This window comes from Phoxinus phoxinus, assembly GCF_949152265.1.
Source record: "Phoxinus phoxinus genome assembly, chromosome: 11".
NCBI lineage: Eukaryota > Metazoa > Chordata > Actinopteri > Cypriniformes > Leuciscidae > Phoxinus > Phoxinus phoxinus.
Window position 1 is genome coordinate 16088788 of NC_136886.1, and position 27934 is coordinate 16116721.

Consider the following 27934-nt stretch of genomic DNA (forward strand, 5'->3'; position numbering starts at 1 on the left):
AATTTAAAGCCGTGGCTCTTTATTTGCTCTGCTCTGGGAAGGATAGGTTTGAAGATCCCAGGGGCATATTTGTTTTCCTGCACGTCTTCTGCCTCTGATTATTGGAGAAAGCTGCAGTGTCTGCCAAATAGCCGTGCCTCATGCTGAGGCAGCAGTGAGGCTGTTCTGAGCAGTCATGGTCATTGAGAAGGAGAAATGGGGCAGAGCCAAATGGAGGGAAAGCAGGTTGCCTGGTCATCACAGCAGTTATGTCTAAACAGTTGAGTCCTTTTTTGGAGAGGTTTAACAATTGTTCAGTGAACCTTACAGAATGTCTCTGAGGGGTTATAAGTATTTGTGGCATCCGTTTGCTTGACTAACAGACAGAAGATCCACGTTTCATCAACCGTTTCACGCATGAATGTTTGTGACAGATGTCTCTACAGCAGTGGTTCTCAACTGGTTTTGCCATGGGACCCACATTTTCCCATGGTCATTAAGCCGTGACCCAATTTTTTTAGGAATTTGAACCAGGCACATTTGTGTCTCAAAAATGGTTGACACATACAAGCACCATCCCACTACATGGGGTATTTGGGGTTATGATTACAGAAACTACAACTACCGTAAGTACACAATACTAACATGAAATGTTAATAACATAAGGACACTGATCCTGACTTTTGGGTCGCAACCCACCAGTTGAGAAACACTGCTATACAGGATACGGTTTTTAATATCAAGCCGTTTTTCATGACTATATTTGTTGTACTTTGTTAAAGCCTCTTATTGACCTTCAGCTTTTCAAAAACAACAATGCCAAGAGTCACAGTGCTTTCCCAGCAAGCCTGGACGAATATGCTTTTAGAAAATTCTGTAAATCCAATTCTGTTACCTGCTGTTCCAATAAAAACTGACCCTTTATCATCATTTCAGTGCATGTCATGAGACGAATGATGTACTTTGTGTACTGGCAAATTATGCTGCCAATGGTAACATCCTGTGCCCTCTAAAATTACACAGAGCCTACATGTGCTGATCTTCCCGCTGCCATTTTGCCTTCGTTGTCATCTTGTATAATAGATTAAAATACACGGTGGACCTACATGATTTTTTTCAGAACCTTTTAGTCGTAGCTGACTTGTTTTCGGATTGCGTAATTGTAATTTAGTTAAAAATGCATTAAAGAAGTGCTCAACATTTTATTACATTTGTCATAACACATGATTAATCTATAGACCTTTTTCACATTTCCAGGTTTCTCAGAAGAGGAAGTTGTCATAGTTGGGTAAACTTCTATAGTGGTTACGAGAGGCGACAACAAATATCATGATAAACTTTACTAGATTTACGATGTTGGTGAAACTCATTATCAACAGTCGGTAAAAAGGGTCCATTAACATTATAAAAATAAGATTCATATTTTAGATACATATGAAAATCTTAGTCATGACAAATATTTAAGATTTGTATAAGTACTAATTCTGTCCTTCATAATTAAAATTTCAAACACCCAATGTTCATCAGCTGCTCAGCTTTTAGAAGTTTTGTGATTGACCTCGCAAACAAATCTGACATTTTTGTATAATGTTTCCTTGCAGAATTCTTTGACTATCATTTTTTTATGCTTAAATATGACCTTTTTGGGGTGCATAGTCTGTCAAAAACATATAGTACTTTTACTTTTTTTGTGCTTGTGTTTTGTAACAGATATCTATGCCGGGCATTCTACATGTATGAGTTGTATTGCTCTGTAATTTCATCACATACTGTCAAGTCACCTTTATTTTTATAGTACTTTATACAATACAAATTGTTTTAAAGCAGCTTTACAGTGATCAACAGGAAAATAATGGGCCCTATCATACACCCGGCGCAATGCAGTGCCAGGCGCGACGCGAGTGTTTTTTGCTAGTTTCAGCCTGACGCATTTATAATTTTCAGGTCCTGCGCCACATTGCTTAAATAGCTAATGCATTTGCGCCCATTTGTGCGCTTTGACATTGCGCTTCGATCGTTAAAATAGGGCCCAATGATTAATTGATGCAAACATATTTCAATTCGGCTGTAAAGCAGCTCTAAAAAGAAAAGAAGCATCCTTTTTCAGCTTAAGTCAGATCAGTGTTGATTCAATTCTGTTTTAAAGAATATCAATTCTGAAATGAGTTCAATTCGGCTGTAAACCAGACAAGTCCTTTTCACAGACCCTGATGGCCAGTTTTGTCTGATAAATGATACCAGCGTGATGAATCCGATCTTCAAGCAGGAGGAACTGGATTAATATTTGGAATGATACCACATTCCACAATCTGAATTCTGACTGATGCAGCCTTGAATTAAACCACATTATGTTGCTTCGTTTGACCAAAGGTGAACAAGTCCCCCAACTAAGCCTGGTTTCTCCTAAGACGTTTTTTTTTTTTTTACTTTAATCATTTGTCAAAAGCTAAATCATTTGTTACAGTTGGTTTTTGCAATTGGCGTAGATGACATGCAGGGGTATATATAGTACTATATACACAGTATAATATGCAGTGTTGCTTCCCTGAAATGTTTTGCCTGTGCGAGAGAGACCCAGCGTGTCTGTAAGGGAGACAAAGAAACTTGCTGAAAGAGTGCAAGAGTTTTTTATAATTTTAGTAAATAAAATTATAATTTTAAAGTTATAATTTTCTCTATGAATTTCTTTAAATTCATTCTTTAAATTGCAAGATTGATAAAGTCATTACTGCTGTGCTGTTTGGAAACCTCCAAACTTGTTGAAGCTTTATTTCTTAACCACTGTATCAAATAAATACCTAGGGTTGTGTTTGTTATCTTCTTATAGCAACACCTCCCCCTTTGCCCTTCAGACGCGGCTCATGTTTATAACAGTAATATTGGTAGGCAGACTAATTTAAAGTAATACAATTGTCTGGTTTTAGCCAGGTTTCTGTCATACACATCAAAAGTTTATGAGCTGTGATCATAAACGGTGGTTGAGGAGATTCCCCCTTCTATGTAAAGCGCTTTGAGGTCTCAGATAAAGCGCTATATAATGTAACGAATTATTATTATTATCATATCATTTACAAAAAGTGATTTTGTAGGGATTTAATATTCAGCTTATTAAAGCTGAGCTTTATCGTTGAGAGCTTTATCATGAGAGCTTTATCATTTGTTTATCTGTATTATATCCGTTTTTAATTTGTTGTGCATCAATTCATTTATTACCAAAGAGCCCTTATCTAGAGCCCTTGCATTCTTACTATCCTCGATTAAAGTTTGGATTCTGAAATCTTCTCTGTCAGCCTAACTATTTCCCTGCATTTATCATGTGAAACTCTCACCGCTGACAGAGAAGGCTATGTGGCAGGCAGTGCAAGTGACAATAACAGGAGAAGATGGCATGATTCACCATGACAGCATGAAAGATCAATGAAAATACAAGTGTGGTGATATATCTGCAGATGAAATTGTAGGAAAGATATTGGCTTTGGAACATAACATTCTTGCCACATTTTCTTTTTACAATAAAACCCATATAGAAAATCTTATAAATAACCTGGCATTTTGAATATCTACAATAGTGCGACCATCTTGGGGAATATTTGTCTGTACTAATTTGCAGATGTGCTCATATAATCCTCTGTTTCCCCCTTGAGCTTAACTGTCCTGAGGAAGGACTCCCAGGAGATCAATGTCAGACTCACCCACAATAACAACACAGACTCACACATGCAGCACTGGAAGAGATCAGAAGCTCTATATTAATTAGAAATAATGGTAACATTAGTTAACATGACATTAGTTAACATGAACTGTAGGACCAGGCTAAGCGTGAGTTGCATCATGATGAAATAAAGAATTGGATTTAGTTGCAGCAATAAGCTATTAAAGGTGCCGTTGGGGATTCTCTGCAGAATTTTTTTTGTTATTCTGGTTGAATGTCTCCTCATATCTTGATAGCAATCACTCTGTTAAGCGGTCTAAATGTATTTTCATAAATATATGTTGTCTGTGGAAGGCGTAGGACCATAAAATGTTCGTTCAATCGTTGCGTTCGGTCCGAACGGTCCTATTGCATGTGTTCCCTGTCAGTCAACGTGTGTTTGCGCTGCGCAGGCTGTTCACGCAGACATAATAAGTCATCAGCGCGTTCACGTACGCTGTGCAGACAGAGCGAGAATGGCAGGCAAGCAGCAACAACCTAACTTTCCTTCTGAACCGACAACAAGTGACACTGGCAAAGGATCTACGATCTTTCTATCTTCATCTGAGCCAAGCAGACTCTCATCGTGGGAAACCCTGTCATTATTGCACACTGACAAGTTTTGCTAGCTAAACAAACCGAAAACTTGCTGCATCTAATTCTATTTTAAAGAATTTGTCATGGTATGGTTTAAAAAATAGGGTATAAATACATAGGTAAATTAATCAATGAAATGAACATCAGGTGCAAAACATAATCAAATCAATGAAAAACCATAGAAATGAACTGGAACAAATGTAGTGCTCATTGTTAGTTAACTAATGGGACCTTATTGTAAAGCGATACTGAAATAATGATTGTTTTAAGTGCACTAAAAATTGCAGGGTTTTACTATTTATTTAACAGTTACTTCTTACAATACAATAGTTTTTACACACTTTTTAAGATATTTAGAATTTACTGTGAAATCAATGCATTAAACAACTAGAGCTGTCTCCTTTTACTGATGTTTAAACAAACTGCTATAAAAGCATATCAGTGGACAATAGTGTTTTGTTTGAATTGTCAATGTGATGTGTTCTTTTGTTTTTTAATAGGTTAGTTCACACCTAAATGAAAGTTATATCATCAATTTCTCACCCTCATGTTCCAAACCCATAAACCCATTTTGTTAATCTTTAAAGTAACACTTTATTTTATGGTGTCCGTGAGAGTAATTACTTAATTACTTAGTGGACATTGTAATAACATGTAACAAAATGTAATTAAAGCAACACTAGGAACTTTTCCTCTTCGGTCGCCCTACAGGTTGGAAGCGCAATTGTCCATTACTGCTGTCGTAAATAATTTAGCCTACCGCAGCCTACTGTCGCACACAGGCTCGCTGTTTATTCAGCACCGGCTTTAGAATGAACGATGTCCACAGACAAGGGCGGTAGAGTATGATGCACGATTTTATGAAAGTATGATGTATTGCGACATCAGAAACGAAGAAAAACAAAATTGTAACGCTTGACGTAAAGCAAGTCAAATTTGTCAAAAAGTTAGAACTACAGACACGCGACCCGATCTGCCAATCTTACATAGTGTGGTTATAGCCGATAAAGGACCGCAAAGCGGACAAGTGCCTTTCACCCTGTTACGACTTGATGAAGCACTGAAACAATTTTGGAAACATTATATTAAGGTAAAAAATCTTCCTTAGTGTTGCTTTAACATGTAACTAAGTTATGGAACAGCCTGTACTTACAGATTGTAATTATACACACATGTAACAAGCCGAGATGGATAAGGTTTATAGATACACATGAAGTACACTTATACAATCTTGATACACTTTATTTTTCGTAGCTTAGTTACATGTTAATTACATTTTGTTACATGTTATTACAACGTCTACTACTAAGTAATTAAGTTATTACTCTGTATCACGAACACCGTAAAATATTGTTACCGATATTTTTATAAAACCATGTGAGATTTCTGTCCCATCATTGAAAGTTCATTCCACTAAAACTTTGCTACAAAAAGTTCAAGAGATCAAAACAAGGGTTTTAATTAATTAATTAAGTCTTCTGAAGAGACACAATACAAAAGCAGCACATAATATAAATGTCAGACGGACTTAGATGTGTGTGTGTGTGTATATATATATATATATACACATGTATGTACTGTATATACAAGTATCCAAGTCTATATACAAGTATCTAAATCCAAAGTGTCTTCTAAACGGCAAAAAGAGTCCCAATATAAATATTTATATGTATATACTGTAGGCATATATATTAATTTAATTTAGAAGTTCAAACTTTTATAAAAGTGATAACTTTGACCTTTATGTGGATCATATTACTGACTGTGAGAAGAATGTGTGAAATAATTGTAAGAAAATACATTTCAGCTTCTAGAGGTGGTTTCCTAGGAAACAGTTTTCAGCTATTACGAACAATACGTGTCAGGCTGGCTACATGTGGCTCTGAGAATGCAGTTGTTAGATATACATGCATTTTTAATGGCCATATGCAATATTCTGCTTTTATTCCTTTTAAGAGTGCATTTACTCCTTGCTTAAGTCAAATGAATAACCTTTATAAAACAGAAGAGATGCTAAAGTCTGTTTGGCAGGACACACGTAACCTCATCCACTTGCTGAGGAGCGACACTGATAGCATTTCATCTTGTGGCACCTCCGCTCTCCGTAGATCTCACATAATGTGGCCTGGCTTCACCAAAGTCATTACAGAGATATCCTCTACGGGAATGGTAGTGAATTAATCGGAGATGTCTTTATGTGAGGCGACTGCAAGACAGAAATTAAGCCATTTTGCTAGAGCGGAGCTGGGAAACTTGTGAATGTGTCCTCTCGCCTTTGCAGAAGCAGCTCTTGCGTCATGCAGTTTCCATAGCACCCTGGGCAGATCTGGCTACTCTGTGAAATCACTCAAGACTTTGCTTGTGTATGTACTCGGCTACTGGCTTTCCTATTGGATACAAATGTTGTTGCTCTGTGTTGGATTTAAAGTAATTAAGGATAGTTCTGGTTCTGAATGTGATTGGTTAGTGCATCGACCCAGCCGTGTTATATTCCACGATTTAACAGCTTTGACCTGCTTACCATATCACTGCACATCTCCCAAGGTGGATTTTTATTTTATGTTGCATAGCATTGTGCTGTCATGTCAGTGTAATCACTGTTTCTAGTGTAATAGCAGTTAATAAAAAATATATTTTAATGAAAATTTGTGTCTTTAATGATTTTGTTATGTTTTAACTGTTTTAACAAGGCCCTATATGTATATAGGCCCTATATATAGACTGCTGTATTGGGAATATAATCACACTATAGATCTGCCATTTAAAACTTATTGCTGTAAGATACTTATGTAAACATTAAGTAATTTGATTATGTAGAGGTTTTGGTGTCTTATTTGATTTATTCCGTGTTTCTTTTGTCTTTTGAAAAGCGTTGAACCATCCAGAGCTATATTTGTTGAGCTAATAGCTGACATGGAACTATTTTAGAAAGTTGGCATTTCCTGTGACATGCTATACTCCATTTAAAAAGATTTTTTAATTATTAGGAAGCTTTTATGATCTTTAAGGGTGTTCACACTTGTCAGGATTGGTTCGATTAAAATGAACTCCGGTGCAATTGCTCTGTTTGTGTGGTTCATTTGAAGGAGTGTGAACGCAGCCACCCAAATCCTGGTGCGCAACAAACAAGCGGGCCGAGACCCCTGAAAAGGTTTGTCTTAGTCCGTTTCCAAACTGACTCTGGTACAGTTTGACTGAAATATGAATGCAACATGGACCAAAGGTTTTTTAAATGAAGCAAAAAAAGGATAGAATGCTCAAGCATACCTGTTTTTTTCTCATAGTCGTGATGTTGCCCATCACAGTTCGGTACGGGCATCAGAACCGTGTCTCCTCGCAGAAGATTTTCATTTGAGTGTTACGGAGGGATTCCTGCTGCTGTTTTGACTCCATTTTATAAGCTCTGCACGAGTTCTCAGCTCCTCCATACATTATCATATGTATGCACAGCGAGCGCACTGCATTGTTTTGAATGTTCGACCATTTCCAGTGTAAAATGTGTCATGAAAGCCGTTTTTTACAAATCGTTCTTTAGGTAGGCTACGGTGTTACAAATGATGACTGTTTGCACGCTAAGTAAACCAGGACTAAATATCTTCTTTTTTTTGTCCAGACCGAAAGATCCAATAGAACTGAACTGCAAGAATGAACACACTTTAAAAATACTAATATTGTGCAGGATTAAGAAACACAGAATATTTGTACTTGAAATAGAAAAAAGGTTTCAGGATAAATAACCAGCAGGCCAATATTGCAGACGATTATGCTTATCGAGAGTCAAGTGATCACGATTGAAATACAATTACAATACAATTGTTTCAACCCAATTTTGGGTCAAATATGGACAAACCCCAAACGTTGGGTTAAAAATGTAATTAAAAAATTTAACCCAATGGCTGGGTTAGTCCATATTTGACCCAAAATTCGGTTGAAACAACCCAGCATTTTTTAGAGTGTACAGCACAACTGTCCTTTATTCATAACCTTTATTCATTGTTGTTGATTTTTTTTAAGTCATTGGATTGCACTAATGCTTCTCTCAATTCCTTTCGAGTTTAACATACTTTAGTTTTTATTTTAGAAAATGAAAGACAACAATGATAGTCAGAACAAATTTGCTCTCCATTTCTCCCCTGAACCAAAGTTGAGGGTGCTCTCATTACCCGACTTGTGGCATGTGTGTACCCACAGCAAACTGGCAAATGAAACAGTGGATGATTACAGTAATTAATTTGTCTAATGTAGCAATCAACCAAACATTTCCTCCTGAGGGATAATAATCCCAATAACGAGAGGAAGGTGCTTCAAATGCACTTAATGAAACAAATCTAAACTAACTGTAGACGGAAGAACATTCAAATAAACAGATGATATAAAAAGTATAAGGTTTTCACATGTCTTTACAAGACATTTAAACAGATTTTTAGTGCTCAGGAAAAGTATTCCGAAATTGTTTTCAGCTAACAATTTGAATCTAAACCTCACAATATTAGTTATAGTGTATATTAGTGTGGCTAACCAGTGAGTGTGTGTGTATTCTTTGCATACTTGAATAATGAATATAAATGAAATGAAAAGTTTATCATGTTGCTGAAAACATATCCTTGTGTATCACGGTACTATTTTACATTCTGCAAGTCCATGGATAATGAAGGGGTATGTTTGGACCAGCCAATTATTCAAATTAGCAAATTATACATTATATCTTGGTGGTAAAACATTTTTGCTCAGGCAGGAAGAGCAAATATATTAACTTTGAATTCAGGAATATACTATATTGTACTCTACCCTTCAAAAGTCTGAGGTTGTTTTTGAAAGAAGTCTCTTCTGCTCACTACTTCTGCATTTAGTTAATCAAAACACTGTGAAAAATGATATATGATACATGTGAAATATTATTAAAATTTAAAAGTAATATACAGTCGTCAGTGTCACATGATTCCTCAGAGATCATTCTGAAATGCTGATTTGATACACTAGAAACTTTACTTTTTTTTCTTCTTTTTTTACGTTGAAACAGTTGCACTGCTTAATATTTTTGTGGAAACTGGGATTCTAGGATTCTTTTATGAATAGAAAGTTTAGAAGAACTGCATTTTTGGAAGATACATATTTTGTAACATTATAAATCTCTACTGTCACTTCTGATCAATTTAATGCATCCTTGCTAAATAAAAGTATTGATTTCTTTCAAAATATCTTAGTGACCCCAAACAAAACCTTATGAACAGTAGTGGATTTTTTTTCTTTTTTAAATTCATTAGTTCTTTGTAGCATGTCAAATGTATGCTGTCCCCTTCACAATGTCTCATGCATAGAAATTGAACATTAATATGCATGTTTTGAGAGTATTATGTAATGCATTTTTTTCCCCCAGTTAAATTCAGGCTTTTGTTATGTAAACTCATTTTCATTCAGCTGCAGTGATGACCATAGTCACAGTGGCACCTTGGCATTATCTTTTCTCAGGATCAAAAAAAGAGGACACTGAAGAGAGCTGTACAAATGGTTAGGGTTCACATACAAGTGAATCAGATGAGAAAAACCTGCTATCTTATCTGAGACGTTTATATTTTCTTGTGGGTGAACATGACTTTATCTTATCAGAACCGATCATCTCTCTCTCCAAGCACATCTCCTAAAAGAAAGCCAGTTATCTCTGGCCATTGTTTTGTTATCACACAATCCCCACGGAAACGCTGTTTCCCTTTCACGTGTTGGCTGACAGTTGCATGTGCCGGTCATTCAGATGGAAGGATGACATCTCAAGTCTGTAAGGAGACATGATAAAGCAGATACAGCTGTGTAAAGAGATATTGCATGTTTTTTGGAGTGGTCTTGTGAAATAATTATGGCCCCCTTCAGACACTTAGTCTGTTTTTATCCGATTCATTCACTTACTGTAAAGTATGACCTGTCCTATAACTCTTCCTTCTTCTTGCATCATTCTTGCCTATTGGTTTAGTTACTACGCAACACCTCTCAAGATGACATCATCAGCGAGAGGATTCGATATGTTCACACAATAATATAGAAGAAACTTAAAATTTTCCATATGAGGAACTTCATCGACTAAAAAAATATTTAGGGCTGAATTTAAGATATAAAAATTCCATCATTTAGATTATTATTTTACATTCTGCAAGTCCATGCATAATGAAAGGGAATGCTTGGACCAGCCAACTAAGCCAAATATTAGAAAATTATAAATCTTCATGCTAAAACATTTTTGCTCAGGCTGGAAGAACAAATATCTTCGCTTTGAATTCAAGTATACTGTATAAATATTGTACTCTACTGTTTCATTTCTGAGGTTTGAGTTTTAACATAAACTAATAAACATAATGTGATGCATATTTGTCAGTCAATGATTAATGAAACGGGTAGGATTTCTGTGCTCCAAAAAATAATCATGGCATAGTTTATTATTCTGGCATAATTTATACATTTGCTTCTTATTTATTTTATTTAAATCATGTTTTAAAAATCTTTGTTTTTGCAATTTGTTCAAATTGCTTAGAATCAATATAAAAATATTAATTGTAAAAACAATTAAATTTATTTTGTTAAAAAGTATGAAAAAATATGGTTATCTGTGGAACAAGCAATATTTAATAAGTTATAATGTATGAGATTTAATACAAAATTAGATTGATTGATGATATTGTCTATTTAAAATACGTAGAGCTTATTAGTACTATTGCAGATATATTTTTTTACTTATGTATGACTATGATATTCATTTATGTATGACAGACAAATACAAAACAAGTTTATTATGCTTTTTTACGTCAAAACCGTGTAAATCCAAATAGATGAGAATTATATATGCAATTCAAATACATAAACGTTACATTTATTTTTAAATTCTTTGAGCTGCAGGATATCATGAGCAACAGGATAATAATTGATTGCTGTGTTCAAGCAACAGCAGCCTAAAATTTCCACTCTCTTACACTAACTCTTCCTGAAATTTTAATCTCCAGAATCCTCTGTGTAGTTGTTCATCCAGAGCTGCTGATTGTCTTTGTTGAGTGGAGGATGTTTTAATTATCAGTGATACATTTGCATTTGCAAGGGACAAAAGCACTCTGCATTAGCGCAGCTTGTCTTTCATTTCAGACATTATTCCCTAATGCCCTCTCAAACATTGTTTTAGCAGCGCCGTTTCCATCCCCGAAGAACATTACAATGCCCACCGTGTCTCTTCTCTCTCTTTGGCTTCTTGTCAGGTCAGGGGCAGTAGAGACAAATCTCGTCACAGTTGATTGATATAAGCAATTTTGTGTTATACTGCTTCCTTTTTCGCTGACTGATATTTGCGATTAGCTCCCAGATGGGTTTCTCTCATAGGTGTTAAATGAACTTTCATGATAAACTAAATCAGATAAACTGCTTTGATTTATGACACAGGTTACTGCACACTAACACCTCTGAAGTACATTGAGTCTTTATGTCAGATTGTCTTTCTCTTAGGGCAGATGTTATGTTATCAGTCACCTTATGATGCATGGTTTAAATTAAGGGGATGTGATGCATTTTATGAGGGATCTGGTAAGGTCTTACTCAATTACAGCACTCTGTCCAGCAGGATGAAGCTGTTTTTTCCCTTACTGATATATGATTTTGTTATTTGATATATGTTCGTTATGGAAGTCTGATTTATAGATTATAGTGGAAAATTGGTATTTCAGAAGTTTGTGACTGGTCTGCAAATTCTTTCATAAATGTTGGAGCTGTCATGCCCAAAGTGATGAAGGTTTTGAGTCTGGCCTGGTCTCTTTTTTTTATTTGCTGTAAATTAAAGAGCAAAAAAAAGGCATACAAATGCCATGCATATATATAAAAACCCTGACAAAAGTATATGATTTAGCACATTTGGCTGTTGATTATCATGTTTCTTACACCAATATTGCTAAATTAATACATAAAAACATGAAGATGAAATACTGATTTTAGTTGAAACAATCTGCCTATCAGTGAAATAATATTATAATATTATTATTATTTTAAATGTATAATTATTATTATCATCAATCTGTGATACAAGTTACATATATTAACTAGTTATCTGACACATTTAGCTACAATGCTAACATGGTTTTTGTCGGTTTTAAGTGCTCTATCATTCAGTTGTTTGTGTCTCCTGCTGGTTCCCCTGTCTTCAGAGCTGTTTTTTTCTTCTTAACGCTTTAACTGGAGACTTCTAACCACGTATCAAAACGTTTCAAAATATATTATTGTGTATAAATATCACTTTAGAAAAAAAAAAGTAAACTTGAGATGCAGAAATGGCAGCAATTGGGTTATATCAACTTACGCTGAAAAGAGAGAGACCATGGAGTGATACAAGAGACAAATTATTGCTATTGACAAGTGCCCATAGCAACAACACCGGTTTGTTGCTATGGGCACTTGTCAAATATAAATTTAGTGTTTGACTGATCAATGCCACAATTTTCCAATGAGAAGTACTCCAGAGAGCCGTGCAATAAGTGAAGATAATGATAGCCTATAGTAAGGTTCATGTGTAATAAAAATCTCAACCTCAGCTCGAATAAAACACAAAGCTTCCGACAATTTTGCTTTTGGTACCAATTATAGAGACACATTGGTACTCTGCAATTTGTTGTACAATTAAACAATACAAGATTGAATATTGTAGAACGTTTTTAGTGTGAATATGTGTGTGTGATTTAGTGAATCAGATATACTTCTGAGAATCCCTTTTCATATATTTTTTTCCCCTTTCTCTTCCTAAAGTGCAGTGTCTGGAGATGACTACTAAGAGGAAGATCATCGGTCGCCTGGTGCCCTGTCGATGCTTCCGGGGGGAGGAGGAGGTCATCTCAGTGCTGGATTATTCCCACTGTAGCCTACAGCAGGTCCCGAAGGAGATCTTCAGCTTCGAGCGCACACTAGAAGAGCTCTACCTTGACGCCAACCAGATTGAGGAGCTGCCTAAGGTAAGTTGTCGAGTGTCAGCTTAAACATGCATAATATCTGCCTAACAGTGGATACATCAACTCCTGAACATCATTGTAAACAGCAGTAGAGCAATACTGTACATGACATTGTGATTTTTGATGTGATTGTTTACTTATAAAGCACTAAAAGTGTTCCATAATTGAAGTTAATTATTGACTATTTTGTCTATAGCATGTATTCTGATATACTCCTTAGATAAGTGTTCACACTTGAACTCAGTGCCATTCTAAACCCAGAGTTAACAAGGTGATTCATGTTTAACGATGTTCTTGCTTAAGTTATTAATCTCGGGTATTCAGGTTTTCAGCAGCGATTACTCCAGTCTTCAGTGTCTCATGATCCTTCAGAAATCCTTCTAATATGCTGATTCGGTGATCAAGAAACATTTCTTATTATTATCAATGTTAAAAACAGTTGTTCTGATTAAAAGTTTTGTGGAACCCATCATATTTTTTTTTAGTATTCACTTCAGTGAAACTAAAGATGGCTGTCAGCTCAAAAATACCAAACAGATTATGTGACAAAGTTGACAAAATATTTAAGCACAATTATATGACAAAAAAACCTCCCTAGTTCCTGTGTGATGTTATTGAACTCCTAGCAGTAAAATATCAAACAAGGACCATAAGGATGAAGAATGACTTTAATATTGGCTGATTTTTAAATGGTTTTATAGTTATCTGTACACAGCTACGAAACCTTATAGAAGATATTTTTCAAACCGTTCTTCTGTAAGGACATAGTGTTTCTTTTAAAGATACTTATACTACGGGGCTGTTGAATACTTGAATCCGATTGTTGGATGAACATTCAAATGGCCCACACACAAAAGCCTTTTAAGGGCAAAAACCTGAGAAATGTCTTGAAATTCAACATCTGAACATTGTCTTGAGGTGTGGTAAATGCAGTGTTGTATAAAGTACTAGAAAGCAATACTTGAGTAAAAGTACAAGTATGGTACTAGAAAAAGACTTTGGTAGAAGTAAAAGTTACCTTTTAGAATATTACTTAAGTAAAAGTCTTAAAGTATCTGATTTATACTGTACTTAAGTATGAAAAGTAATTTTCTGATATTTAATGTACTTAAGTATTTTAAGTAAAAGTAAAACGTTTTTTTTTTTTTTTTAAAGCAAGCGGTTAACTTTGATTGTGAACTTTATTGTGGATTTCTTATACTAGGCATACTATTAACTGGTACAACCTGTTGTTGTTTATGTTTTGTAGCCTGTACTGTACTATCGTTTATCTCCCACTGCATGTACTTTAAGTTAGCTGCTCTACTAAGAAAAAATCAGTCTGCAATAGTGCACTGTTCTGTACAGCCTTATAATTCATTGTATTTTTCAAAAATATAATTTTATATTCAGTGCAATAGCCGTATACAGGGTTTTATAAATACAGAGGTCCCAAAAGTGATCTTGCTAGGGGGTTCGGGGGCATATTATTTTTCCACTGTCATTGGCAAAAAACATATGTATATCTGTGTTAAATAGGAATCCATTGTAATAAAGTTATTCTCATTCTGGGCACAGTATGCAAAAGGCTATTGCTCTACCTGCTCTCCTCTCTCATCTCCATCTCTCGTTCTTCTTCTCTCAGTCTCTTTATCTTTACCTGTAAATCTCCCCTTCCCGAAGATGAGCTTTGCAAACTGATTATTTATGTCGGTCGTTTAAAACTTCTATCGTAAATCAGCGGTTTAGTTTAGCCACTTGCATCTTATCTCGTGAAGCGTCGCGTTGGGATTCGCACGGCCGCGGCTCGCGCTTCCATGGCGGGTTCAGTTTTGCACCCTCCATCTTTGGCAACAAACAAGCTTTACGCTGAAATAGAGTGTGCGTAATGCAATCTAAGAGCAGTGATTCGCCAAACCTCAAACCCACATTTCTTCTGACTTTATTTTGTAGTAACGAGTAACGAAGATGCTTAGTGGAAATGTAGCGGAGTAAAAGTATACATTTTATCTAGGAAATGTAGTGAAGTAAAAGTAAAAGTTAACATAAATTTAAATAGCGAAGTAAAGTACAGATACGTGAAATTTCTACTTAAGTACAGTAACGAAGTATTTGTACTCCGTTACATTACAACACTGGGTAAATGTAATACAAGTAGAATAATTGACTCCGGGCCATTGAATTATTAGAAAATAATGCACACCCAATTACCACCTTAAGTGGGGATTATTTTCTAATTATTCTATGTCATTCTCATTATTATAGATCGTCAATTATTCCTTACGTATTTATTAGAGTAAATAAATCAAACATTACTTAATGAGATGGTAGTGAGGGGTAATAAGTGATCATGTAAAGTTGTGAGACAGATTTTATCCAACTCTTTGAATATTTTGAAGTATTCGGTTAAAACCCAAATATAGAGTAGTATACAAATATAGCATAACTCAAGAAACTACCTAAATCACCTATTTTATCCAGTGATAAATGTTATCTTAAATTGTGGTTTAAAAATATGTTAACTTAGGGTGAAATGTAGTGTGAAAATCCACATTTTTATTTTATAACCAACAATCTGGACAACACCAGAAAATAATCAGGGCCATTGCTTAGATTCATGGGGCCTGTGATGAAATTATTACAGGTACAGTAGGGCTTCCCTCCAGGCCTTGATGATTGCTCTGCATGTACAATACTCAGTCAGAGTTTTGCCAAAAAATGAACACAACCTTCAACTAGATATCTCTATGTTTCCGTCTTTCTCAGCAACTCTTCAACTGTCAAGCGCTCAAGAAGTTGAGCATGCCTGACAATGACCTCTCCAGCCTGCCAACCACCATCGCCAGCCTTGTGAATCTAAAGGAGTTAGATATTAGTAAAAATGGTATATCCTTAACTCAATTTATCCTATATTTGCATTTTAATTCATTGGTCATTCATATGGTACGATTGTACCTTTCTACACTAATGTATCAACATGGTAAAACTGGTTTTATTCCAGGTATTCAAGAGTTTCCTGACAACATCAAATGCTGTAAATGTCTATCAATTGTGGAGGCCAGTGTAAATCCTATAGCCAAGTAAGTAGAGCTGCTCATATTTCTTGAAACCTTAAATGTTTGATAATTGTTGTATTATGCAGCTGTGATGTGATGCATTAAAGAAAAAAAGTATTCCACGTGAACGTACAGTATATGTAAATGCTATATATTTTCCGATACTTTTCTATCTTTTTAAATAAATTTTTTTAATCATTAAATTTTGAATTATAAGCACATTTGTGCATTAATTCTGCATATTGTAAGTAGACATCATGCCTTAAAAATGAACCAAACTCCACTCAAGGAGCGATTAGACATGCATTTCTATTTTTAGCTCAATTTTATTCCTATGGCCTTCAGTCTGAAGCTGAGCTTAAAATCTTCGATTCGGAAGTTTATGATAGGGGATCAAACATTCAGGATCCAGTGCATGGTCTCTACAGAGAGCCCTTTTCTTCATATTATGATTAAATCAGCCCTCAAGTGACTCCATTTACTGGGATGCTAACAGAGCCAGTAAGGGGAAGTGTAGAGGGATTACAGATGGCTCTCACCGCTTCTGAAGTACTTAACGCTTATCAAATCTTAAGGGCACTGGCCTTTGAGAGGGTCTGATCACCTCTCTGTTCCTGCAGGCTCCCGGACGGCTTCACCCAGCTCCTCAACTTGACACAGCTCTTCTTAAATGACGCCTTCCTTGAATACCTGCCTGCCAATTTTGGGAGGTAAGAGCTTCATCGTGGGCCTCGGTGTTCCCGCTCTGCTGGGAATTGTGAAACAGCTCTTTAACACACCTGTCTGAGTCGGTCTCATTCGTGTAGTTGTCATCGTAGTGTTTTTATTTTTAGATGTTATTTTGTATCCAAGGAGCAGCATGGCGCTGATTCTGCCAGTGATTTGCCCAAAGCTTTCATGAATAAATGGGTTCTTGCCGCTCATATTGGGTGTAATGAAGAATGGTTATTTCACTTGCATTGGGGAAAAGGGGATTCATTATTGCAGCTGACATTGGTCAAGGGCTGTTGCATTTAGAATCTGGAGGAAGTCACTAAGAATGAATTGCCCTGACAACACCGTGTATTTGCACGGACTGTCTGCGTTGTTATAGCATTTGATTCATTTTCTTTTAATCGGTCTTTTCATGCTCTTTTAGAAGGTGGTAACAAAATGTTAATTATGTCAGGTAAATAGTTTGAACATTTGTAGCTAGAAGGGCACATTGTGTCTGCATTGTGAGTGATTGGTAATGGTAAATATGTATTTTTTTGTGCTCAAATACCACATGTGAAGTGGAAGAACTGTTTAGTAAATTCATCCCTCTCTGTTTGCTTTAGAAAAAACCTTGAGATGAGTTTCTTAAAAAAACAAAACTGTTTTTCAGATTGTCTAAATTACGGATCCTGGAGCTTCGTGAGAATCACCTGAAAACTATGCCAAAGTAAGTAATTACCATTAAAAAGCAAATGAAAACTGGTATAGGAAAACCTTCGGTGGCTCATCAAAATGTTTGTTTATTTAGATTCATCAAGAGGCTGTTTTTTTATTGTTTTAAAGGTGTCCTTCTGCTTTATTTTCTTGTCAAGTGTTTTCCCCCACAAAGCTTTTTGATTAGATTCTATTTGAATTTCTTTACTTAGCCTTCAAATGTAAAGAGATGGAGCTTGTGTCATTACACCTACTATAACAGATGAGCAAATAAGGCAATATTGATGTTGGAATTTAATGCTACTTCAAATAATCGCATTAATATATAAAACTATTCTCTTGTCTTTCCTGAAGAGGAATGCCATTTATTTATTTATTCATTTTGTTCATCCCTCAGCAATGTGACATGAGTTAGTATAGCAGAGTCAGTGTAGCAGAGTCTACAATGTCATTTGTCACAGTGGGGAAGACCTCTGGACTCCTCTAGAGAGGGACACATATTGCACATGGTGGTTTATGCTTGCTGACTTGTTCAGATGTCCTGGTTCAAGACTATTTTTATCTGCCACCAATAGTACCGCCCAGCCTTCCTTCCAAACCAGACTGTATGAATGAATGTTCTCCAAACTGGGAGAGAGGTGTTTGCCCACATGCTACAATTAAATGTGGGCCATGTCATCACTAATATTCGAGTAAATTGTTACAGACTTTTCTTTATTGGGTGGACTAGTCTTTTAAAATTCTAAAATGAAAGGTGCATTTAACAGCCCATAGCTTATATATCAATTGAGTTTTGATTTCTTTTCTTGTCATGTTGCAGGTCAATTCATAGGCTTTCGCAACTGGAGCGGTTAGACTTGGGAAGCAATGAATTCTCTGAACTGGTAAGAAAGATGTTCTCCTATTGAACACTTTTTATCAATGGGACAGCTGCTACCTCACTCAGTCTATACCCATCATGGATTTTGGCTTTAGTGGGGATAGAGGAGGGAGTAGGGGAAGCTATATTGCCTCCATTCCCAGAGTCTCTTGTCAGATCTCTGGTGCTGCACTGCGTTGGTTGCATCATGCCCTGATCCATTATTCATGAATTGGTTCAAACACGTAGCGCTTGCCATGACAGAACGTTCACCACCGAGCTGCATTTAATTGGCTCACCCAAGCTCGAGTAAACAATGGCAGGGAATTTATCATACGTATCTCAGGTAGCCCCACTCACAACATGCCTATAGCAGTTTATTTCAGTGCTTGATGCTGGCGGTCTTGCATTCATTTATTTGAGTATAAATCAATGAACAGGTCTGTGAGCGGGCAAGTTACGGTGTCTAGAGGAACTGTGGCAGTTGAACTCCAAATTAGCCATTAATAGCAGACTTCTTCCAATAATGACTTTGCTTTGTGATAATTCGATAAGGAGATGTTTATTGTTTTTAAAACTGGTCCATTCCAATGACCCATTTTGGAAACATTTAATGGCTGGAAAAACATTTTAAACTAGGGATGTGTAATAAATCGATATTGACATTTATCAGAAGCAATAAATCCACAATATTGATAATAAACTAATTGTACTAGTAGTATACTTGTAAGTGTACTATTTAAATACTACTTTTTATAAACAATATCTAAATTGTATACTTTGTTTAACAATATCAACTTTGAATTCACTATATATGTTATATTTGTTTCTAGATTTTATTTATGCCCAGCCATATTTTAAGCTTCCCTGTACCAAACAGGTGAAGTTTATAGAGCTGTGAAATTACTTTTAAACTTTGTATCAGTGTCATACACACATTTGGAATATCCAGGGCACTTTGTCCTTGGGTGATGAAAAAAATGCATGCGCGCATCAATGCTTCCAAAGGGAACAGATGGTTTGGCATTGCAGTAAGCGTTCTTTACTGCTCAAAGCCCCCAAGTAATAAGAGAACACCCATCAACACTTTCTGGTTCTGCTGTCTGGACTTTCAATCTCTGTTTCTCATTTCAAGATGACTTTTCAAATAACTTTTGGCCTTTCCTGTTGGCAGCCCCATCAGTGCTATTTTAATTTGTGCTCAGCTCGCTATCTTCTTGAACTACATTCTTGATAAGCCCCTTTAATAGCAATACTTTTGAACTACCACTTTTTGTGAAACCTCTTCATGGAGTGATAGAGTCCCATTACTTTTTGAAGGCATTGAAGGAACAAATCCTGTGTTTTCTTGTATAACTATAAACTATAAAAGTAAACATCAAACCTAAAAATAACCTAGCCTGAAAAAATAGCTAGTTTTAAATATCTGTGATAATGGTGATTTTTGGTCTGTCTCACCTCCAGAGGTATATTGTCCTTGACTTTGTCAATTTTAAACATTTGCATATAACTTTTACATAAATCAAGCGTAGCGTTAGTTCTGGCAGGTCACGTTAGTCAAGCTTGCATCAGCTGATCCAAGTCTATAGGAATACGACGCCTATCACTGCATACATATATATCAGCAGCTTTCGTCTTTCTCAGGAGCGATTTACCCCCCTCCATCCCCAGCTCCACCTCTCGTCAGTCAGGATTTGGCATTCTGATTCCCCTTGAATCAGAATAAATTATGTTGTTCTTTAAAATCTTGAATTAATTATATTTGCATACATTCATGTTGGTTCTGTTCTGCTAAGGCGGGTTATTGCTCCTCTCCCTGCTCTTATCCATGCTAGGCTGCATGGATGTGCAGGGAGTTCTCGCTCAGAACAGAATCATACCGCCAATCCAAACTATATGCTAATTGTCAATCATATTTGATGATAGTGGTCCTGACAGAACCTATGAAATTGTTGTTAGTTTCATTTCAGTAACTACTTTTCATGATTAACTAATTTCAGTGACTAAATTCATTCATTCATTCATTCCATGTTTTATTAGTAAATGACAGAATCACACAAAATCTGTTTTGGTAACAGGGCTACAAAAATTGCAAGCCCCGTAAAATGAACAGAAAATTAAAAAGCTCATGTAATATTTAGTTTCACCTTCTCCGGTTGATGTTCGACATTATCGGAAGGTTAAGCATCTAATTTCAATGATATTCAGGCCCTAATTTGTACTCTTTCATGGAAAGTACCAAATCTTTAATGAGAAAAACAACAGCACATTAACAAGCAATAATCCTCAACTGAAACTATTCAGCGGTTTTCTCAAGTATTGTTTGGTGCATTGCATCATGTCAGGTAATCATGGAATAGCTTTTGCACAGCCTGAAAACAACCATAAGTTTAATTTATTGTAGCTCTGTTGGTGTCAGAGATATTTCTCTCTAACAGCTCACAGTCCTCAAACAATGGGTGTTGATAATGGAGCACTGATGACATGAGGCGTTTGTCAGAATATCAGATTTTTTTTCTGTGATGTTGGCAGATGTTGGCTGGTGTGGTGCTCTGAGCTGCAGATAGTTTCTTAATTGAAGTCCTTGCTGAGGGGATCATGAAGGGACAGATGCTAAGGGCTCAAAGAGAGAAAAGCAGAGAGAAGCCATTAAAAACGGGATGAGTCTGCAGCACACAGAGGATTTGGGTCTTTTGAAACTCAATTTAAAACAATAATGTGTTTTTGATGCCTCTGGAATGTTGAGATTTGTCAAGATCCTGCTTTTATTTGATAAGAATTGGTTATTGGTTTCATCACCTTATATTTGTGCTTATAATTATTCAAATGATGTGCACTAAAGTGGTTTGATTTAATATCTAATACACACTCTAAAGTGATTTTCTGAAATTAAAATTGGCTCCAGTATTTTCTTTTCAAAGTAATATTTTTATTTGGTTTTGCTTTTTGAATATCTTGGATGATGTAGAAAAGCAAATTAAGGTTCTCAGAGGATTTACAATAGCTACATGTATCACCACATAGTGTCTCTCTGTCTAGGAGCTGTTTTAAGCCCCTGAACCATTACATTTTTTACCAAATGTCTGAGCTTTCAATTTGGAGGTTTATTTGTTAAAGGCCAAAAATAATTATACATATGATGCACCTTGAGAAGAAAAAAAAGTTTTATAAAAGGTACTCTCTTAGAAGAAAAGGTTTTATTTAGAACCTTAAAGGGTTTTATTGATTTAATTTTAATTAATACATTTTCTTTTGATTTATTTTTTATTTTAATAGAGCAGCTTATAAACATACAGTATCACTAGATACAGTAAATTGTAAGTTTAAAATTTAAATAACCTTTTGAATGTGAAAGTATTTTGCACTAATTTAAAACATTTCCAATTATATAGAACCTTTTTGGCATAAAGTTTTTTTTTAAATTGAACCAAGAACCCTTGGGGTCCTATATAAAACCCCACTGAAACCTTTTCTCCACCATCTGGCCAAACCATTCTCACACTGATCCGGCCCAGCCGGTATGGATACTTGTTGTTTTCCACTGTGTGGCAAACAGCCACACAGTTGTTTGCTTCAGTTGCCTTGGTAAAGCACGAGTTAACAAACGATATGAAATAGCGACCATGTTATGGAGGATGATCAGATATTTATTTTAATTTTATTATTAACTTGCGTTAACTTCACATTAAATAGTGTGCTTGGCCAGCTACAGACAAACTGGCTGCCAGGAAACAGACAAGAGACCAATCCTGAGTCACTACACGCATTCTACCAGCACAGTTGGCCACGGTTTGTAATTGTGCCGTGCCGAACCAAGCTCAAGTGGAAATGTTACTGGAACTGTTCCTTACCTTTCTGAGAAACATTTGGCCCGACGGTGGAAAAGCAGCTTAAGAGTGTATACCATATAGATTTAATAGATTGGTTTTCATTTGTGATGCTGTATATATTGTTCTTTTGTTGGTCATGACCCTCTTTATTGTTACAGCCAGAAGTGCTGGAGCAGATCCATAGTTTAAAAGAGCTGTGGCTGGACAACAATTCATTACAAACTATACCAGGGGTAAGCACAGGATACATCCACTCACAATTTCAAAAGTAGAATAGAATTCCAGAGTAGCATATGTTGCATGTACGAAATATCAGCATACCTTGTCAACCCTGTTATAGATTATTAGAGTTCCTTGTCATTCGGACATATCATTATTAGGTTTAAAAGTACTTGAGTGCCAGTAAATGATGACAACATCTTTGTGGGAACTATTGGAAGTTGACATTTTAATATAGATACTGGACTGTAATATATGTATAAAGTATAATATATGATTTCTTTCATTTATCTCTCTTGTTGTCTGCCGAAGTCTATTGGGAAACTGAGGCAGCTGCGATATCTAGACTTGGCCAAGAACAGGATTGAGAGTCTAGATGCAGATATCTCTGGCTGTGAGTGCTTAGAGGACCTACTTTTTTCCTCCAACATGCTGCAACAGTTACCCGATTCAATAGGTGAAGTTCCACTGCTTGCTTTGTTGGAAATATTTGAGGGTTTTAATTTTTTTTCAGTATATAAGTTTACTTGTGCATGATGTATCTTTATAATGTTACAGGAAAGTTGAAAAAGTTGACAACATTAAAAGTTGATGACAACCAGCTCACCTCACTGCCTAACACTATTGGAAGGTTAGTAACTCACTTACAACTCATCCAGCTGTGTAAAAGAAAAATGACAAAGGCAGAAAATACCTCTGAGACGTCTTAGATTGTATTCCCTGAACATTCCTCTAATGCACAGGGTTTTTTTCCTTTCTTTAAGTCTATGGACTTTGTGTTGTGGTTTATAGCCAAATAATAGACCTCTGATGCAAGTCTTTACTGACCTGAGCCTTTGTAATTAATATATATATATATATATACATACAGCTTTTTTATGATGACATTCAGTGACATTGAGCTCTAGCTTATAGTGTCTGTATTGGATTTCTCTGTGAACTGCCATCTGGGGCATGATATAACAATTCTGCAGCTTTGCTGCTGTCATTCTGACAGTTTTTCACACCCCAGCATGAGAAAATGCTGACTGTCAACTTCATTGTGACTCTCAGCTCAAGCAGTATCTTTCAATCTTTATTACCTAATGAGGGAAATTGTATAGAGTCCTGATTTGGAAAACATGAGATTTTGGGATTAAAATGTAGAATTAATTTAAAACCCTAAAAAAGTAATTACCGGTAGATAAAACCTTAGAGTCAATATATTGTTTAGCTAAAATGTACATTGATGTCTGATAACTTGTAAATGAATAGTTTGATCTATATTTTTGGTCATTCTACAAAATGAGTGCCATTTGTGTCTTTCATACACTGCTGTTCAGAGGTCAATACAAATTATTTTTCAAGAAATAATGCTTTTATTCAACATGGATGTGTTAAATTGGTCAAAATGACAGTAAAGACATAGAAAATATGTTTTTGTTAAACAGAAAACAATTTCGAATTGTAATAATATTGTAAAAAATTTCTTTTTTTACTGTATTTTTGATTAAATAAATTCAGCCTTGGTGAGCTAAGGAGACTTCTTTCAAAAACATTAAAAAAAAAAAATCTTACTGAGCCCAGTAATAAAAATATTTTAATAATGAAGAGCTGATGCCAACTTTTTTACATCTTGTTATAGTGGTGTCTTTTCTAAACAACTTATCATTGAAAGTGGATATATGTAGAAGTATCAGCATTTATTTTTTAAAGCAGTACATTGTACTTATCAAATTAAACTGTCAACCCTGTAATCTTTCTTAACAATTAAATCGCAGCATGTTTTAATTTAGTTTGAGATGGCACAATGCAATTAACACTGAAAAATATTAACCTTACATTGGTCTAATAAACTGTTTAAAATCTTCCAGAAATTAATTTTACAAATGACCTTATCAAACCCGTTTCGTAAGTTTGACTTTTAATGCAAAATCAAATGGGAAATTCAGGGACGAAGTGTATACACCATAATTCAATCTGTTAATTGAGAGGTCATATTTTCTGCAGACTGCCTTTTTCATTTATCAAAGCTGTCGCCACTACCTCATTCCTGTGATACTATACTCCATGCATCTCTCTTCTTGGTTTGTCATTGCTCGGTTCTGTGTGTTGTGTTAATCAAACATGCATCTTAAATGGGCACCTCAGTGCACGTGGCAAAACCGGGTAAGTAGACCAGCGAGCATTTGTATTCCCCACACGTCTGCCACAGCATGTTTATTTAGGCAAGGGCATACCTTTGCATCCATATCTCGCTTAAAGAGACACAACGAAAGCCCTACATATGGAAGGCCAGCTGGACCGGTCTGCTAGTACAAATGTTGTACTAATGACCTTACTTAGCTTAACAAACATATGTTGACCTCTTTCAAATTCATTCAATTAAAATATGACATAAAGGGGAAAAGCAACTAAGAAACAAAATACATGTTTTAAATGACTAATGTGAGGTCCAAATGCACTCATTACTAAAAGTACTCGTTTGACTCAATAAACACTGTGGCATATACCAGACCATTGTAAATGCTATAAACTAACATACATTTTTTTAGAGCCCATATTTCATAGGATAAGAGTGTTTTGTACAACCACCAGGACTGCATTGCAGTGTAATATATTTAGTAAAATCATCATTAATCCCTTACATTTCTTCTGTTAATTCATACCTTTGTTACATGGAGACAATGGCTCCACATAACTCACAACTCTCATTTTCCATTAACAAAACTCATTTATTCCTTGTCTTAAAAGGATATGAGCCCTACACTCATACTACTGCTATTGAATGTACTTAGACTTGGATATTTTGTAGGTGCATTGTAAACATTTGAATGGGATGTTTTAATGTGAAATGGATATTAAAGGAAAAGTTTACTTGTCATCATTTACACACCTTCATTTTCTTCCAAACCGTTATGACTTTCTATTCCTCCATGGAACACGAAATATATTTTTTTTGATACATGTACTGGGCGCTCTTTTCCAATGAAAATGAACGGAAACTGAGCATGGCAAGCTCCAACATGACAAAATAGCGCCATAAGAGTCATAAACATGTTCCAAATCTTATGAAGCCACACAAGTTAAGAAAAGTCTGTTAGAATAGGGACTAAAATACTGTGCTAATATGAAGAAATATCAGTACTGATTTTTTACAGGTGTTTTACCCATATTTTGAATTTCGCTTTTTAAACATTTGAATGACATGTTTTTGGGTTTAAATTAAATGTCTATAAATTTCCTTAAATGGATGTCCTGGCAGGAAAATGCCTAGAATTTTTACGATTTTCTGTATGATTACTTGTGAAAATATATTTTTTATTGATTACCTCCCACCTGAAATAGAATTGACGTTGATTGTGTAAATAATACAAAGCTTTTATATGGCTTTAGAAGACTTGGACAGTTGTTATGGACTACTTTTATGACTTTTTTTGTTGTAATTTTTGGAGCTTGACTATCTGTATCGTCATTCATTAAATTGAAAATCAAATGGGTTTGGAACGACATGAGGGTGAGCAAAATATATATATATATATATATATATATATAGGTCTTCCTTTGGTTAAAACACATAACTTGCTACTCAACCCAAACTCACAAAAATGTTTTGAAGAGGAGTTATCCTCTACAGTTGAGGCAATTATGTCTTTATCTGCTGGACTTTAAAAAGACGTCACATGATGCATACATTTATCTTATCATCTCATGAAGTGTTTTCAATAAGCTTTCAATAGGGATTAATCGACCTTGCATAATACACTCCTCACCTGCTTTCTCTTACATCTGCCAGTTTATCACTTTTAGAGGAGTTTGACTGTAGCTGTAATGAACTGGAATCCCTGCCTCCCACCATTGGCTACCTGCACAATCTTCGGACATTTGCGGCCGATGAGAACTTCTTGGCTGAGCTGCCCAGGGAAGTGAGTATTAGTGGCCTGCTCTTTCTACAGAATTAATAACGGAAATCAAACATACATTCTCTATATATCTTACCTTTCTTTGTGCTGAAAATGCATCCTACTGTAGACTAGCCAAGTTTGTTTAGATTGTGCCAGTTTAAAGGGTTAGGGTTAAAACCATTAAAACGGTCAAAGGTTAAACAACGTAAAAAATTGTTCAAGTCTGTCTACAACAGTAAGGAGCTCAACTAAAACCAGTTAACCAGTTAAACCCAGACCATTTTGGAATTTTTATTCAACAGGGTTCTGAAATTACTCGCAAACAAGGCAACTTTTTAAACTCATCTTTAGAACTTTGGGGTCATATAGATTTGATATGAATACCTTCATGATATCTTAATACCTTTTATAATAGGCCGGGAGCCAGGTCCACTCCTCAGGATGTTTTTTGCTACCTTTTTTTCACTATTATTTCCTATTATCTTATACCTTGGGCCATCACAAGTTGATAATGACCACCCCCAACTCGGCCCCGTTTGGTCTCAGGGGCCAAAAAACTTCCTTTTTGGAAAAAGCTATTGACGGAATTATGTAATTGTGAATATTAAGCTACTGCAGCTACATAAATGGTCATATAACCCTAAAATGTTGCATGGTGTATCCTGACACATAGGGGAAACTAGCAGAAAAAATTTCCGGGGATTTCTGCCTTTTGCTGTCAAATATCACCCCCAACATACCCCAAAAGACTAAAAAATGTCTGTCCGCCTAGACAAATTGTCATCAAAAGTGATCATTTTCAAGCATTTTATTATACATATCACTGCCTCAAATGTACATGAAAAACTTCCCAAGTTTATAAGCTTCAATTTAAGACCAGGATGACCTTTCTGTCTAGTGGATTACAGCTGGTATAACCAAAGTTCTCCCCTGTACCCCAAATCGGAGAAAACAGAACTTTCAAGCATTACCATTCCAGATATGGTTAACCCCTTATATTGGCATCAGCCATTACATATTTTAAACAGTAATATTCTATACTAAACCTAAACTAATCTTGACAAACTATATATCATTTGAAAGCTTACAATCTCTAGTTTACATATTTGGTGACTGATTTTCAAAATAAATTACAGAGGAGCCGTAATTTATCAATTTGCAACAATAATATTTTCATACTCCTAAGGCGTGTTCAGACCTTTATTTTGAAATAGTGATGAACATGAAAAATCATGAAAGAATGGTAGAAACCTCAGTTTGTTTTCATGCCAAGAGTTCAAAAGATAGCATCCATTAAATTCTTTTAGAAAAAAAAGTCTGAAAATGTTATGAATATAAAGAAAAAATATAATAGATTCACCATTTGTGATGTGGCAGCAAGCTATAATGCACATACGTGTTTCTTTTTGTGTTTCTTAGAGGTTGAATTAATTTCAAAATCTGCCAAACTTCCAATACTACTTCTGA

At 35.5% G+C, this 27934-nt stretch overlaps 1 protein-coding gene across 2 annotated transcripts in view; it reads left to right on the forward strand.

Moving 5' to 3' along the window:
- Positions 1–27934, forward strand: part of lrrc7 (leucine rich repeat containing 7) — a 180587-nt gene that overhangs the window by 124053 nt on the left and 28600 nt on the right. For both annotated transcript variants that reach the window (XM_079629141.1, XM_079629140.1), the window contains 10 exons: positions 13031–13233; positions 15976–16093; positions 16211–16289; positions 16886–16975; positions 17632–17688; positions 18496–18559; positions 22523–22597; positions 22896–23040; positions 23142–23214; positions 26359–26488. In XM_079629141.1, coding sequence (XP_079485267.1) covers positions 13045–13233; positions 15976–16093; positions 16211–16289; positions 16886–16975; positions 17632–17688; positions 18496–18559; positions 22523–22597; positions 22896–23040; positions 23142–23214; positions 26359–26488 — 1020 coding nt within the window. In that variant the 5' untranslated portion in view covers positions 13031–13044. The remainder of the gene's footprint in view (positions 1–13030; positions 13234–15975; positions 16094–16210; positions 16290–16885; positions 16976–17631; positions 17689–18495; positions 18560–22522; positions 22598–22895; positions 23041–23141; positions 23215–26358; positions 26489–27934) is intronic.